At 44.3% G+C, this 16,112-nt stretch overlaps 1 protein-coding gene across 2 annotated transcripts in view; it reads left to right on the top strand.

Moving 5' to 3' along the window:
* The window catches only part of Bves (blood vessel epicardial substance), a 34,858-nt gene that overhangs the window by 4,497 nt on the left and 14,249 nt on the right, over nucleotides 1–16,112 (top strand). For both annotated transcript variants that reach the window (XM_050123957.1, XM_050123959.1), the window contains 5 exons: nucleotides 1,800–1,924; nucleotides 4,650–4,837; nucleotides 5,869–5,977; nucleotides 11,718–11,885; nucleotides 12,716–12,857. In XM_050123957.1, coding sequence (XP_049979914.1) covers nucleotides 1,800–1,924; nucleotides 4,650–4,837; nucleotides 5,869–5,977; nucleotides 11,718–11,885; nucleotides 12,716–12,857 — 732 coding nt within the window. The remainder of the gene's footprint in view (nucleotides 1–1,799; nucleotides 1,925–4,649; nucleotides 4,838–5,868; nucleotides 5,978–11,717; nucleotides 11,886–12,715; nucleotides 12,858–16,112) is intronic.

Genomic DNA, 16,112 nt, shown 5'->3' on the forward strand with positions numbered 1-16,112 from the left:
CAAGTTTATACCCAGTGCTCCAGGCAGACAGAGGTGGCAGGCCCAGCGGTCACGCAAGGCAGGGTATCATATGACAGTGCAGCTGGCTTTGGGAAAATGACCATGTTTCTCTTCGGTGTGAGCATGTAGTAACCTGGTGAAGAGCCCAGAAGAGAAGAAGTCACAGCATAGCACAAAGGGAGACTATCTTTCTGTGTCGGGATATTCAAAAGATGACAAGCCAAAACAGAGAGGATAGCTAGGAGCCAGCTGCTGGGATTTTGGGGGCCGTGTGATGTTTACTAAGGTAGGGATTGCAGAGGCAGGTTGTTCGATGGAGGGAACACATATTCCAGGTTACAAATACTAAGACAAGAGTTCTGGACGTAAAACATACCCGAATGCATCTTTTAGCCCGGCACTTTTGTCTATAGAAAGGAAACTGAGGCCCAGAAAGTAAAGGGATGAGATTTATTTAGATCTTCCTCTGTGATGAAGTCCAGCATTTGCACATGTCTGACTTTTAATGTGAAAAATTAGCTTTCATGTGCACGTGAATCTATAAATTCATATCAAAGTGACCATTTCAGCTAAAACTATGTTATATACTTGCTTTTCCTTATAAAATTACAAAATAAGGATATTTTATATAAGGCAAGAGAATTGATAAGAAACATACAGGAAGAGGCCATTTGATAAGTGGATAATCACTAAGGGAAAATTCAGGTCAGTAAAACATTTCAGTAAAATATTTGCTCTTGCCTGGGGAATCTCACTCATTTGGTACAGGACTTACCCCGATTGCAGGAAGCCCTGGGTGAGGTCCCCAGTGCCCTGTCAACTAGGCATAGTAGAGCTCCGGCACTCAGGAGGTAGGATCAGAAAATCAGCGACATCCTCAGCCACACTGAGAGTTCAAAACTAGCCTGAGCTACATGAAATCTTGTCTCAAAACCCCACAGTAAATAAAATATTTGAGTTCACCCCTAATCACGATTGCAAAATAAAAGGCAGTATGCAATTCCTTACCAGAATATGAGGTTTAAAAATAGTGTGTGTGTGGCGGGGGGTGGGGGGGGGTAGGTATAGGATCTCACTCTATAGACCAGGTTGGCCATAAAGTCACAAAGAGATCTGCCTGCCTCTGCCTCCCAAGTTCTAGGATTAAAGGTGTGGGCCCCTGCGCCCAGAGACGGATTCCAGACTTTAGAACATTGACAGCACAGTACTGTCGTTTCTAACAAGTAGGGCTTGCAAGTTTGTAGAAAACATTTCTTCGTGTTCTCTGAAGCTGTGGCATTCGTTCTTTTGCTTCACCTTTAGCTCCAGCGTAAGTTAACCGTCCTAAGTGGAGAATTCTTTCCTATATTAGGTTGTCTTTGTTACTTACCAAAAACTGTATCCTCAAGTGGGTGTGGTGGTGGGCAGCTGTAATAGGGAGGTAGAAAGATGTGGAGTTAAGGATAGCCTGGGCTACAAAGGGAGACACTGTCTCAGAAAATGTAAGATCTAGAGCTAGGGATGTACGCAGTTGGTGAGAGTACCGTCCTCACTTCCACACTTCAGGTGGTACTCTGCAGAATGGAATATAGTGAAACGAGAATGAGCACCTAAGATGTGGAGGGTGTGATGGTGTGTTAGTGTGGTGTTTGTGTTGGGGGTGGTGGGAGCGTGGGAATCTTTTTTTCAGTAATAGTTAGGATGAAAATAGTGTTCAGTGTAAGTACTTCTAAATCTGTTTGGTTCTAGGCAGAGGATTGTACTAAGCTGTTTGTGAATCTGTTCTGAGTGTCTAACATGCCGCCTCTGTTATTCAACAGGATGTACCCTTTATGTAGTCTGGGCCACTCTCTACCGATGTGCCTTGGATATAATGATCTGGAACTCAGTGTTCTTGGGTATCAATATTTTGCATCTTTCATATCTTTTGTACAAGAAAAGACCGGTAATTACTAAATTTTTTTAATTAGAGCGTGACTTTAAATATGAAAGCTTTTAAAAAGTGCTTCATTCAGACTTGCAAGTGAGCAGCTGACAGCCTTACTCCCTCTTGCATATTAAGAATATTGAGCTTTCTGTGTAAATGCTTGAGAGGAAAGCGTTTGAAATCTGTGAAATTTGTTTAACAAATGAATTTTCCAAACTTCGACTCGCTAGAGCATGAACACATGACTAATACTGTCTTTTTTTAGGTGTATATTATGTGATTATTTCCTGGCCTGCTGGTACTCAGTCATCATTTGGGAAGATCTTGCTTAATTATAAAACTACTGATAAGCAACTTTCATTTCATACTAATGATTTGAAGATAGTTCATTCCATTTTCTTAGTATAATGGCTGTTATCTTTCTTGGGTCTAAAATATTCATGTAATGAAATCAGCACTTTTGGTAGATATTTGCCAGAATATTCATACTTTTTTATTATCAACTCTATTTCACTTACTGTGTCGTCTTAATAAGACCAAGGCAGAAATAGAGCAAGCTTGAGAGAAGTGACACAGGCCAGTGATCCCAGCACTTAGGAGCAGGTGGAGTGACAATTCAAGGCCAGCCTGGTCCAAGAGTGAGTCTGAAGTCAGCTTGGAGCTGTGAATGAGGTCCTGAAGGAAGGAAAACAAGCAAGCAAAACAAGACATACCCTCCAAGAATATAAAAAAAAAACCAAAGTAGAAACCAGCAGGGTTCATAGAAATCATTCCATACGTGGTCACAGACAGTCCTAAGTGCAAGCATTCAGTCACCCAAGGCTATAAATGCTCATCTTAGCTCTGTATTTAACATAGAAAACCGTTAGGAAATAGCGCATTTCACACAAAAACACAGACGGTATACATTGTGGGCACTCCGCTCCTCCATCCCCTCCCCACACACAGCCCCTCAGTTTGGGCTGCTCTTCTGTATTGGTCAGGTGTTTTCCTACACTAGGCTGCGTGACGAATGAGACCTCAGCGATGCCTTTCTTCTCGCCCACCTTACCTGTTGACTGGCAGCACTGAATCTAGCTTACGTTTCAGGGTCTCTGCTAAAGCGGCAGGCTCTCATTGGACTGCATTCTCATGGCAGAGGGGGACCGTGCAGAAGTTAGAGAAATGTCAGTCTGCTCAAGGGGCTGGAAGGTGGTGTGGTGGCTAAGAGCTCTGGCTGCTCTTGCAGAGCTTAGTTCCTCAGCCACATAGTGGCTCACGGCCATCTGTAACTCCCACTCCAGGGGACTTAATGCCCTCTTCTGGTCTCCGTGGGCACCAATCACACATACTGCAGACCAAATACCCACACCCAAAATTTAAAACTAAAAAGCAAACAAGTAAAAAAAAAAGTTTCTTTAAAAAAAAATCTGTGTCATTTCTGCTCATTATTTCATTGGTCAAAGCCGCTGCATGGCCAAGCTTGCTAATGTTGGAGGTAGGGCAGAGTCATTCTCTTTTGGGACAGCAGACAGTCGGGAACAATAGTATATAGTCCAGCCCACTAACTGTTGTAGCCCTATGCACAGTGAATATGCTCAGCGAAACTTGATGAACAGATGCTTCCAAAGAAGAGAATTCAGACAATGTCACGAAGAAACCGCATCTTCAGCTGAGGTGGAAAGGGAGGCCAGGGCATGGACAGGTTTTACTGGATTGTAACAAGTCCTTTGTTCATCATTGTGCCGTGGTAGATACTGTGTGGGCTGGAAGTTGGACAGACTTGCTCAAGCTGTGGAGTAGAGAAGGTAGAAGCTTTGATAATGAAGATGACAGTCCTTAATAACAGAACCTTTTCTGGAAACCCAAATCCACAGTCCCTGAGTTACCGATGTGATTAAAGCACCAGAAAGAGCGTCTAGCATCTGGGCTCTTGTTTTATTTTTCTCTCTGACTATCATTTAAATAAATAAAGATGATTCTTCATAAAAAGGAAACGGGGACAGACTAGAGTGACATCAGGTAGGAGCAGCTTTTGAACTGCAGCTCTGTAGCTTCAGGTCTCGTCTGAGCTTTCACCGGGACAGAGTTCATTCACAGTGCAGTACAGTCTTCCATGCGCCCAATTATCCTGGCTGCCAGACATTGCATGCTGGGTCTGAGCGACTGAAGGGTGATTAGGACAGTCGCTGCACTGCTGTCGGTAGCCAGCCTTACTTGTTAGAAGGATCTCAGGGCTGCATAGCTTAGGCCGGGGTGAGGCCACCATGCCAGAGCTCCCTACCCTTCTCTTCCTTTGCTTTTGAGTATGTACATGCGAGGCAGTGATTGCAGCCTTGAGTGTTGACTTCCCGCCTTGGTGCATTGAATAATTACATGGAGATAAAATGCTTAATGCATATTTGTAAGTTTGTTTCTCCATTAATTCTTAATTTCTCACTAGCATAATTGAAAGTTAAGGTAAAGTCTTCTTTTGAAACATTGTGTTACGTACTGCTGCTAAGGTTAGGAAGTTGCATGTTTTGACAAAATCCAAAAACTCAGCGGTTGCCTCATGTTGAGTAGAGAGGTGTGAGCATTAGAGTCATCTCAGCCTTCCCTGGTAGAGAATGAATTCCACCACTACTAATTCTCTAAGACCCCCACTGATCGTGTCCAGCAAGCCACTCGTGTGTGTCATAGACTTGTTTATTCTTAAATCTATGTCTCACCTTTGAGAGTCAGTGTTTGGGGACTGCAGGACCTTGGCATTGCTGTCTTTCAGGTCAAGATTGAAAAGGAGCTGGGCGGCATCTATCACCGATTGTTTGAACCACTCCGTGTCCCTCCTGATTTGTTTAAAAGGTTAACTGGACAGTTTTGTATGATCCAGACCTTGAAAAAGGGCCAGACTTACGCCACAGAGGATAAAACTTCAGTTGATGATCGTCTTAGTATTCTTCTAAAGGGGAGGTGAGTGTTAATGGAAATCGGAATCCCCAGGTTGCTTTCCACCTTTTATAGCCTCTAGGAAGGAATACATACAAGATGTTACCAGCTAATGGAGGAAGCAATGTCTGTGTGCAATGTCATTTTGCAGTTGAAGTTTGGGCTGCGGTGGAGCAGTGTGCCAAAGCTAGGTAGACACCATGGTCCAGAATCCGCCTGAGCCCAACATTTTCTACAGTGAATATATTTTTAACCATGTTTACTTTTTGCTTGAAGTTAATGAGTCAGAGTCGAAGTAGGTTTAAATTGAATTCAAGAAGCTTCTCACGTGGCAAAGCTTTTTGAACATCACAGTACATATGGACGATCTGAGTGGAGAGTCACGGATGTTGCATGGGTATAATCTTTTCTGTTCCTTTGGTGGTGGTTTTAGTTGAGGTCGCAGGCTCCTGGGCTCATGTGACTCTGGCTAACTGGATCAATGGATGTGTGTCACTGTGTCTGCCTTGAAACATGGTTATCAACAGCATCCCTTTCCTTTCAGAAGTTTGCAGTGTACAAATCATATATTCACTCCAGATGTAAGAGTGACAGTAATGGTAACCGTGATCTGCATTAATAATGGATGCTGATCGTATTGGCTTTGTGGGAGCCTAGGCAGTTTGGATGCTCACCTTACTAGACCTGGATGGAGGAGAGTGGTCCTTGGACTTCCCACAGGGCAGGGAACCCTGATTGCTCTTTGGGCTGACGAGGGAGGGGGACTTAATTGGGGGAGGGGGAGGGAAAGGGGAGGCGGCGGTGGGGAAGAGACAGAAATCTTTAATAAATTAAAAAAAATAAATAAATAAAAAAGAGGCAAAAAATAATGGATGCTGATTTTTTTTTTCTTGTCTTTTAAAAAAAATATTTGTGCTTCTGGAAGTGCTGTAAGCCCAATACTTGTAGAATCTTTAAAACTAGTGCAAATACGTTACTATAATGTTTCAAAGATTAAAAAGAATTACCTTGTTTTTGTGAAATGTTTTGTGAAACATTTTGACTTGTCTTGCCAGAATGAAGGTCTCCTATCGTGGACATTTCCTGCATAACATTTACCCCTGTGCCTTCATAGATTCCCCAGAATTCAGATCAACCCAGATGCACAAAGGGGAGAAATTCCAGGTATGATTTGGCTTTGAGGAAGATTAGAACTATTTGTCTGTCTTTCAAATCAAGTAAAATGGGAACGTGCCATGGTTTCTTTTAAAAGGGAGGTAGCCACATTGGTAGACACGGTGTAATGGCATAAGGCAGAACGACAACAAACCCATCTTTATCAGTGCTTACGCAGTGCACAACTGGAGGTGGCGGCCTGGAAAGCCATGCTCTAATCTAGACGCGGCACTGACGCTGTTATTTCTGGGGTGTGCGTTTGTTTGCTTACTGTTTCATTTTCCAGATTTTTGGTCATTTAAATTTCTTAATATTTTCATTAAGAAAATTCATTGTTTGGGGGTCTGGGTGAGAGCACTGGCTGTTCTTCGAGAGGGCCTGGGTTCGTTTCCCAGCACCCACATGGCAGCTCACAAGGCTCTGTACTCCAGTCCCTGAGGATCGGATGCCCACTTCCGGCATTCGTGAGTTCACATAAAATAGCAATAAATGCAATCTTTTTAAAAATTCGATTTTATTATGAGAAAAATTCTATCACTTGAAGATAATTCATGTTCCTTAACACATCATTGATTACTTTTATTAGGAAAACAAAAGGCTCGCTTTACTTCAGAGAAGATACTTTAAAAAAAAAAAAACCTCTCTAATCAGTTCATTCTTTTATGGTTAGTAACCATGTTAAAAGGCAAAGAGGAAATTCCTCATAGAATCAGCAGTTTGAATGCTGACTGTTCAGTTTAATTCTTTCTTATTTTTTAAAAAATTGCTCTATTCTATTGCAGCTGGTTCTGGCTGTTTCTAAGTCCCCAGGCCTCCTATTGGATTTGCTATCCTTAGGAACATAGCCAAGAACATAAGTCCCTGGGTAAATAGTGCTGAGGAAATATTCTGGGCACAGGGCTGCTTTGACAGTGCGTATTTCGTGGGAGATAGAGTCTAAGAGAACGCCATCACAGAAGAAAGAGGACCTGCCAGCATCCCTTGCTGAGGAATCTTACCGGCTCAGTTTGGGATGCCCTTCGGGGTGCCATAGGCTGGAGATAAAGGGAAAGTGCAGTTTCCTTTATTTCATTAGTGTTTCAGCTGTGCCCTGCTACCTCTCTGCTTGCATAAAAGACCTGGGTAATTGTGGAATTTGTTAAAGTTGGGCACATTAGCTAGAAGTACTAGTTTAGGCTTACTGGCTGTGGGAGTTTCAATGAGAATGGCCCCTGTTAGTGAATCTGTTTGGGAAGGATTAGGAGGTGTGGCCTTGCTGGAGGAGTTGTGTCACTAGGAGTGGGCTGTGAGGTTTCAAAAGCCCAGGCCAGGCCCAGATTCTCTCTCTGCCCGCTGCTTGTGGATCAGAGTGTAAAGCTCTCAGCTACTGCTCCAGTCCAATGGCCTGTTGCCCCCTACTGTGACGATACAGGACTAAGCCTTCGGAACTATAAACAAGCGCCCAATTAGATGCTTTCCAGTGTAAGAGTTGCCGTGGGCATAACCATAGAGCACCGACTAAGACACTCTTGATGCAGTTCTGTTCCTACACTGGTCATGCTTGACATAGATGAAGAGAAGGCTGGTGCTGTGTCCAGATGCTCTGTATCCTTGGTCCTGTAAGACGTCATCAATGTCCCAGGGGGTCTGCTTCTATTTGAGCAATGTGTTTACCTACTACCACCCATGAGCCAGAACAGGGCCACTTCTCTTTCCTCTGACCTTAAAGCTGCTTCTTCCCCCCTTTGTTACACTTTCATCTGTGTGAGCAGGCGGTTTTATGTAAGAATAACTCAGTCTCTTATTATCCTGAAGAGAGGATTCAGTTTAGGGTGGAAACTAAACCTTTGTTGCAGATGCTAGTGATCCCCAAGGAACCAGGTCTCCAAATATGTGCTTCCCTTCAACTGGGCTCCAAGTTATATTTGTAATTAAGCTAATGAAAAAGTTACTAGCACTAACAAGCATTTTCCTTACTGGAGACGGAGTCTCAGTAGCTGAGAATTGTTCTTAACTGACGTGAAGATTTCAGAACGTGATGGAAACTGCAGCACCGTAGCTGGATGAAGGACATGGATTCATCCCTGGTAATTCCAGCCAGCTCTCTTTGGCACAGGGTTTTGTATTTTGTGAGTTTGTGGCAGTTTGCAATTGCCAGTAGCCAAAAACTACACTGCCATCCAGTCTGTGCCTGTCACAGAGCCAACTTCATCAGAATACACCCAGGGAGAGTGCTCTTTGACTGTTTATAAAGGTTTCTGTTGGTGGATGCTCAAGAGTGCAGTGTTCACAGTAGTGGTTTAAGTATGTTCTCGTAGCTGCACACTGGAGTGCTGTGCCTGTGGCCTCGTACTGGAGCACATTCCCGCCCTTCCCCGAGGGAATTCTGCTGGGGTCTTCTGTTCCTTGGATTACTTTGTTTGTCTGAGTCAGGGATTCCCGTGTCTCAGACTGGCCTTGAACTCTGTGTAGCCAAGGATCTCCAAGGACTTTGGATCTTCCTGTCTCTACCTCTTGGGTGTTGGGATTATGTTGGGTGTTAAACCAAACCCAGGGCTTCTTGTATGTTAGGCCCGTCCTTTACCACTGAGCTACACTCTCAGCCCTCTATTTTTGTTCATTGGTTTGGACACAGGGTCTTATTAATGCAGCCCAAGCTGGCCTTGAGCTCACTTTGTAGTCCAGATTGGCCTCAAACTAATGATAGTCCTCTTGCCTCAGCGTTCCGAGTGCTGGTATTCTAGTCATGTATCAGCACTCTAGGCTGTTACTTCTTTAAATTCATCCCGTGGTCAGGATGCTGATGGGCCTTACAATAGGGGAAAAGAGAAAAGAACTGCAGGACACCATAGATCGGCACTTGGTAAATGCAGTAAGAATTCCAATGCTACAGGCAGACTCACGGTAACAGAATGGACCCAAAGCTCACTGTCTTTAGTGCATGCTGTTGTGGGATCAGGCTGTTGCTTAAAGCTCTTGACAGGGTCTTCAGTATCATTATTACAATAGTAGAAGTAGTGTTTTGTGTTTGGATTTCTTTTTATTGTGTGAGCGTTTCTGATAAACGCTTTTCTTTTGATTCCATCCCAGGCTGCTGCTCTCTTGTGATCAGTCACAAGCCATGATGCTGTAAACCTGAAAGTCAGTTTGAGGGAGAGGTCTTAGGAACACATGTCCGTGCTCTTGTGAAATAAATGAACGTTAAATTTTAAATGGTAACTAAAGAAAATAGTACGTTCATGCCGGAGAGGTGGCGCTGAGGTTAAAAGCACTGGCTGCTCTTCCAGAGGACTAGGTTCAACTCCTCGTACCCACATGGAAGCTCAGGGTGATCTGTGATTAAAGTTCCAGAGATCTGATGCCCTCCTCTGGCTCCCATGGCACCAGGCACAGTGGCGCACAGGACATACAAGACAGGCAAAACAGCTGTGTTCTTCAAACAAGGATCTTGTCTTTTGAAAAAAACACATTAATATCAATTTATTGTGTGTATGTGTGTGGTATGTGTGCAGCTGTGCATCCTTCTGTGTACGCACAGAGGCTCCACTGTGCTCTTCCCTGTCACTCTGCCTTGTCCCTGTAAGACAGGATCTCCCAGCAAGCCCAGTGATCCTCCTGTTTCTGCCCTCCATAGTGCTAGGGTTACCAGCATCTGGGGCCACACCCAGCTTTTTATGTAGACACTGGGATTTGAACTCTGTTTTTATGCCTAATTGGTAAGCACTCTTACCACTGAGCATGTCTTCACTTCCCCATCTGTGTGTGTTAGACAGCATCTTACAGTGGAGCTCAGTCTGACCCAGCACTCACTGTGTAGCCCAGGCTGGCTCCAAATGTATTATCCTGCTTTAGCCTCTTGAGTGTTAGGATTCCAGGCATAGGATACCGTGCCTGTCCCCCCCACCCCCCCAAATCTTGTCTTTTTAAAAGTTTTTAATGCTTGTATGTCTATATCTGTGTTCACATTCATATGTGGGTGCTCATGAGAGAGGAGGGTATCAACCACCCCAGAACTGAAGTCACAGGTGTGGGTCGTGGAAACTGAACTCAGGTCCTTTCTTAAGCACTAAGGAGTCTCTTCAGCCCTGGATCTTGTCTTTCTTTTTCACCACTGTAACTTGATGGTATTTGGCAGGAAGTGTCTTTGTCATGGTGTCCACTGATAAAGGGTGTCCCTTGGCATTTTGTGGAGTCTTAAGCTGCATTTCTTAAATCCAGATGTTTTTGGTTTTCCTGAGGCCTCTTATGATGTAATGAATGCAAACTTTATTTTTCTGGGACCAGTGGCCCACTTTTGGAAGAAACTAATTATTCTGATTTTCCAAAGCTCCAACTTCAGCCTCTTGGTATAAGGGTCCCGCGAAGCTGGGAGATTTCTCTTTTTTCTCTCTCGGTAGACCTGAATCCTCCTTTGACATCTGAAATGAAAACTCTTTCGAAAATATTTGTTCTGAGGCCCAGATAAGACTTCTTGTCAATTTAATTAGCTTATTCTAATCTCCAGCTGGGCCAGGCTGATCTGGTGCTGGGATGTAAAATGGACTTTAGTGTCCAGTGTCTGCTTGTGTCAACTCCTTTCTGTGAGTGTGGCCCCCACTCTGTGATGAAGCCAAGCATTCAAACCTCAGTACACACAGCCCCCATCACCAGTGTGATGAGGAGACCACACATATATGTCAGCGGATGAGCTTGACCTCTAGGATATGAGTGTCATCATGAAGGAAGAGAAAGCAGACTGAGTATTTGCATGGTAGGTAGGAGGGGCTTCTAGCTCCTGAGCCCAGAGAACATGGAGAAGGGGATAAAAGAATTGCTTGAGCTCTCTAGTATGACGATAGTGTCCACCCCTGCTTCCCATATTTCACTACTTACATGAGAGGGTATGGTTTCTCAGCTCTGGGCTCGTTTGAGAACCTAGTTCAATAGGCTGCCTTGGAGCTAGCCTTGAAACCCGTAGCAGAAGGTCGCTCACCGCTTGTTCTCCTCAGTAGCTTACCTGAACCTTTGAATCGTCCTCAGAGTATGTTTATAAGTCATTTGGGAGAAGAGTTTTTCATATCTTTACAGAGCTAATCTCAAGTGCTGGTGATGTAGATCAATGGTAGGCAACTAGTTCAGTGGTGGAACATTGTAGCTCAGTGGTAGAACATTGTAGCTCAGTGGTGGAACATTGTAGCTCCGTGGTGGAACATTGTAGCTCCGTGGTGGAACACTGTAGCTCAGTGGCAGGCTGCTAGCTCAGTGGTAGAATATTTATGGGTTTGAGTCCCAGAGTGAGATGTAGATGTATGCATGCATGCGCGCACGCACACACATACACACACACACACACACACACACACACACACACACACACACACACATTGTCTTTCTCCTGAGTTCATTTGTATGAACATCTATCTTTAAACTTCTTCGTAAGCCACAGCAGGCAAAGAGATATTTTACCATAAATAATATATCCCATTGCAACATCCACAGCAGAATTGACATGATGGCCATTCTTGTGTTGTGAGACGGCACAAACCAAAATAAAATAAAAAAATAAATAAATAAATAAATAAATAAATAAATAAATAAAAACTCAGAGAAGTTGCCTGGATGTAGTCTACTGATTGAGTATCCTTAAACATATTTCTATGTAGTGTGCTAGGTTATAACTAATTTGATAAAGGTATCAATGGTAGTGTCTGCTGGTGTTCTGTCAATTTAATAAGTTCATAGTTCATATATGTAGATGTGCTTTTTGCTAGTGTGTTGGTTTTCTCGACAGGTCACCATTGTTGCAGATGATAACTGCAGGTTCTTATGCTGGTCGAGAGAACGACTGACTTACTTTCTGGAGTCCGAGCCTTTCCTGTATGAGATCTTCAGGTATCTTATAGGAAAAGACATAACAAACAAGCTCTACTCGCTGAAAGATCCTACCTTAAATGATAAAGTAAGTGCTTTTCTGATTCCTTTGGTCAAATAAACATGTGTGCTTTCCGGAATTCTCATTAAATATTCATAAACTTCAGAGGGGATAGTTGTAATGGAGAGACTCTTTAGCAAGTTTTTTTTTTTTTAAGGCAAGGAAATATTTTGTGATTATTACCATTACCGTAGCTTGGCCTGTTAAGGACCACATTGATGGGATGGAGAACTGTCCTTCCCAGAAATGTTCTAAGCAGACTAAGGAGGATGGGAGGGAGTGGGCTTGGAGGTGTGGAAAGGCAGAGCTACAAGAAGACTAGCAGTGGGCATTTAACCTTGGTGTCCTCTTCGTCTCCCCCGGATCCAGAGACCAGAGAAAATGGATCTTTAGAGCTTTAGGCAGTATAGAAGGGAATTGAAACACTTACAGATGAGGCCTTTGCCAACATTCTTCCTGTGGCACACATTGCCTACCGGGAACACTGAATTTGCTGCTCCTCTTAGGCCACCATGTCCAGGTGCTTCTCACTGTAAGTTAGGGCGGGGCTGAGGCACAGCAGTATGGGGGGGGGTGCTTCCTATTATGTGTGAGGCCTTGGTTTTGATCCCTAGCACCACCAAAAAGAAAACGTTGTGCTTACTCTTATAGATTGCTAAGAAGATTATTCGTATTTATAAGTTTTAGAATAACGTATTTAAAGTTACAGCTAGTAACCACAGCAGACATTTATGGAACACTTACCACTTTTTTTGTTTTAGCACTAACTTATATCAAGGGAGAGTACCTGCCCCTTACAGGGAATGCATGAGTCAACGGCTGTAAACCTCAGGCCGTGTGGTAACTTTGCTTTGTAGAAAGTTAAGAAATTGGAGCCCCAGATGAGCCTGTGCACACAGATCTCCATGCTGGAGATGAGGAACAGCATAGCTAGCTCCAGTGACGGCGAGGAAGGCCTCCACCACTTCCTGCGGAGCTCCTCCAGCACATCCTCTCTCCGTGAGTCCCCTCAACCCTGGCTCTCTGCCGCTCTGGTGGACGTCACCTCGACACACACATCGTGCCTCGAGGAGTTACTGCCCTGTGTTTGATATAGTCCAAAGTCCAGCTTTAGAGCCCTTGTTTCTGCTTCTGAAACAGTTCCCTTCTTTTGCCATGTTTGGCTTACATTTTGGCCCAATGACAAGGTGTACAAGCGTCCATGTGGTTGGGTGGCTGCTTGGCATTGTGGTTCTCATGGCTGTAGCTCTGGTGAAAGACAGACATGGCAGTGTGTGAGTTTATGAGCAGCTAGCTGCTGGCTGCTCATCCCAGCGTGTACCTGAGACTTAGAAAGTGAGCAGGCCTCAGGGTGTTCTTGAGGATGACCACTCTACACGTATGTGAGCTACATCCATACATCACTCACAAAGTAGGTTCCCAAGACTCTCCTACATGCGTTATACCCGTATAGATGACACAGGTCACACAGATGGTCAAAATTACTAAAATGAGAGGAACTAAATTATTTTAAGAATTCATTGCTTGAAATTTAAGAATTAGTTTGAAAGTAGGAGAGCTTTGGATCAATTGATATAAAACTGCATAGAAGCAGGTGAATTCTTCCATTGCGTAACTGAAAACTATTCAGCTGTCCGTCCATGCTTCTAAGCAAAGACGTCGGAATTCAGACGCTCGTGCACCACTGTCTGTGTAAGTGATCATGTGACTTTGCCTGCTTACATGAACTGGGTTATCATTCTAAGTATCTCACCACGAGAAGAGGTTGGAATTTACAAGTCATATAATTGGCATTTGGGAGAGGCAGAACTTTGCATCTTCCTTCTAGGGTTTTCTTTTTGGGTTGACCTGAGGATTAAACTGACCCAAGGCAGATAGATTAACAAGAAAAAAAGCCATGCACATTAATCATAGAAATTTTAGGTGGCATGGGAAGACCCAAAGAAACAGGTAGGGTCAGATGCTTGTATGTGCCAATTGGAAGAAATATAGTCAAGTGGTGAAGCAACTGAGTTAGGGGAAAAGTTAGACATAGTAGTTATTTATATGAGGCTTGCACAGAATCCTGGCCCAGCGTCATGTCTTTGATTAGGAATACTGCTTTTTTTCTAGCATAGGAACGGCCCCTTTTCCCTAAGAACTTGTCTGCTTGTCAGAAACGAAAAAGGACAGAGTGTTGATTTAGGAGCGGTGGGGCTGCGTCCCCGGCACCTGGCCGCCCGCATGGCTAGGTTATGTCCCGAAATAATTACACGGAAACTGTATTCTTTTAAACACTGCCTGGCCCGGCTGGTTCCAGCCTCTTATTGGCTAGCTCTTACATATTGTTCTAACCCATTTCTAATATTATGTGTAGCACCACGAGCTGGCTTACCAGGGAGGATCTTAACCTGCGTCTGTCTGGAGAGGGAGAACCATGGCGACTTCCTCGACTAAGCTTCTTTCTCCCAGCATTCTCTTCTGTTTATTCCACCCACTTATGTTCTAACCAATAAAATGGGCCAAGGCAGTTTCTTTATTATAATTAACCAATGTCCTTCCTCCATCAACAGAGTGAGCTGTTTAGGGTGTTTTTTAAACCTCACACAGTCAATATACCATGCACAGACAGCCTTGACTCCTTTAGCTAGAAGCTTCTAAGCCGAAGTCTAGATAGAAATATGCCACAGACCTAAAGGGGACTTCAAGGGCAACACACATGAGAAATTAAAGATGGCTGTGTTTTATTCCAGTGCAGCTTAGTTTAGTGGCAAATGAAGCTTGTGAGAGGCTGGGTGTTGCTTGTGCCAGGCCCTCCCTAGTCCAGGAGCTGGCCAGGGGGAGAACATCAGCACCACAGGCACTCCGTGAGTCATAAAGCTCCACCCCAGAGTGGCAGGTGCATGTTCCCTTGACAGCGGATACCATTCAGCCAGCACCGCCCCTGTGGGCAGGTCATCGAATCCTGCCATGCAGAAGGGCTGCTGAGAGTGGGAGGCCAGAGCCTAGACCAGTGACCTGATCTAGTCAATGACAGTTAACGGTACAGATGAGGGAGTTGACGATATTCAATGCTTTGCTTATTCCATAGCAGTGCATGCTGGGATACAGATTTAGGGCTCCACTCCAACTATCAACCCGCCCAGCAGGTCCTAAGTTACTCCAGGGTCTTGAAGAGGCACTATCTGAAAGACATGGGAGGAAAGAGAAACGGACGCCAAGCAGTATTTTGTCAAGGCATCCCATTTATTGAAGCAAGTTTCATGTCTTAAATACTCCTCAGCAAGGAGCTCGGGCAGGGAGAACTGAGGAAAAGGGGAAGGGGGAAGGGGGAAGGGAAGGAGGGGCTAGGTAGCTAGGCAACTAAGCGGGGCAGTTTGGCAGCTAAGCAAGGCAGTTGCAAGGTCAGTGGCTAGAATCACCTGGTATTAGTGATAAGCAGCAAGCAATGAAGACACTCTGTGGTGCTTTCCAGAGCTTGAGTCTCCACGTGGGGTCAGCACGTAATGTTTTGGCTAACTTTAAGTTTTCTGTCTCAAGATTTTCACTTCAATGCCCTGTGAGATGTGAGAAAGGAGAAGCCTGAATGGCTCCTGACAAACTATAAACTCAGACTTTGTAAGATCAAATTGATCCTCAGCAAAGACTACTGCCCTTTGGGAAAAGAAAAGGGGCATGGGATTTGTTGAAGGCCAACTTCCAAGGAGACAGGACACAATCTCAGCTGTCCCCTGACCAGCTAGCTACCTGGCAAAGGAATTTAAGCAACTAGGCTAAGACAAGATGGGGAGCTCATGATTGTCACTGTGAGTCTTGATGGGGTGGTTGGCCACTGGAAGCTGGTCCAGGTAAATCTATAGATGAGTCAGAGCAGTCGGCCAGTCCTTGAGTCTAAGCATCATCTGCGAAACCATTCTCCTTCCTCTCTGCTTCTCAAAACTTGGTTCTGTGAGGCTGTTATTGTCATTTAGGTCTGTCCCAAGGTCCTGATCAATAGTTTGAATAGCTTTCAGATACAGGAAAGTTGCTGTTTTCAAACAGGCTCAGTTTCAGACTTACTTCTTGTGCTTTGTGATTGCTAGGTCTAAGTCAGCCAGAGCAGTTACTATGTCAACCAACAGGGGTGTGTGTGTGTGTGTGTGTGTGTGTGTGTGTGTGCGCGCATGCTCACGTGAGAGCGCACGTATGTGCAATGTTGAGAACCAGCCTCAACAAAAATACCTCTTACTAAGGTGGGGTGTGGGAATTTAGAAATATAAGTAAAGAATGCAGAGA

Source organism: Alexandromys fortis, unplaced genomic scaffold, assembly GCF_014885135.2.
Source record: "Alexandromys fortis isolate MF-2015 unplaced genomic scaffold, M_Fortis_MF-2015_v1.1 scaffold_211, whole genome shotgun sequence".
Taxonomy (NCBI): Eukaryota; Metazoa; Chordata; class Mammalia; order Rodentia; family Cricetidae; genus Alexandromys; species Alexandromys fortis.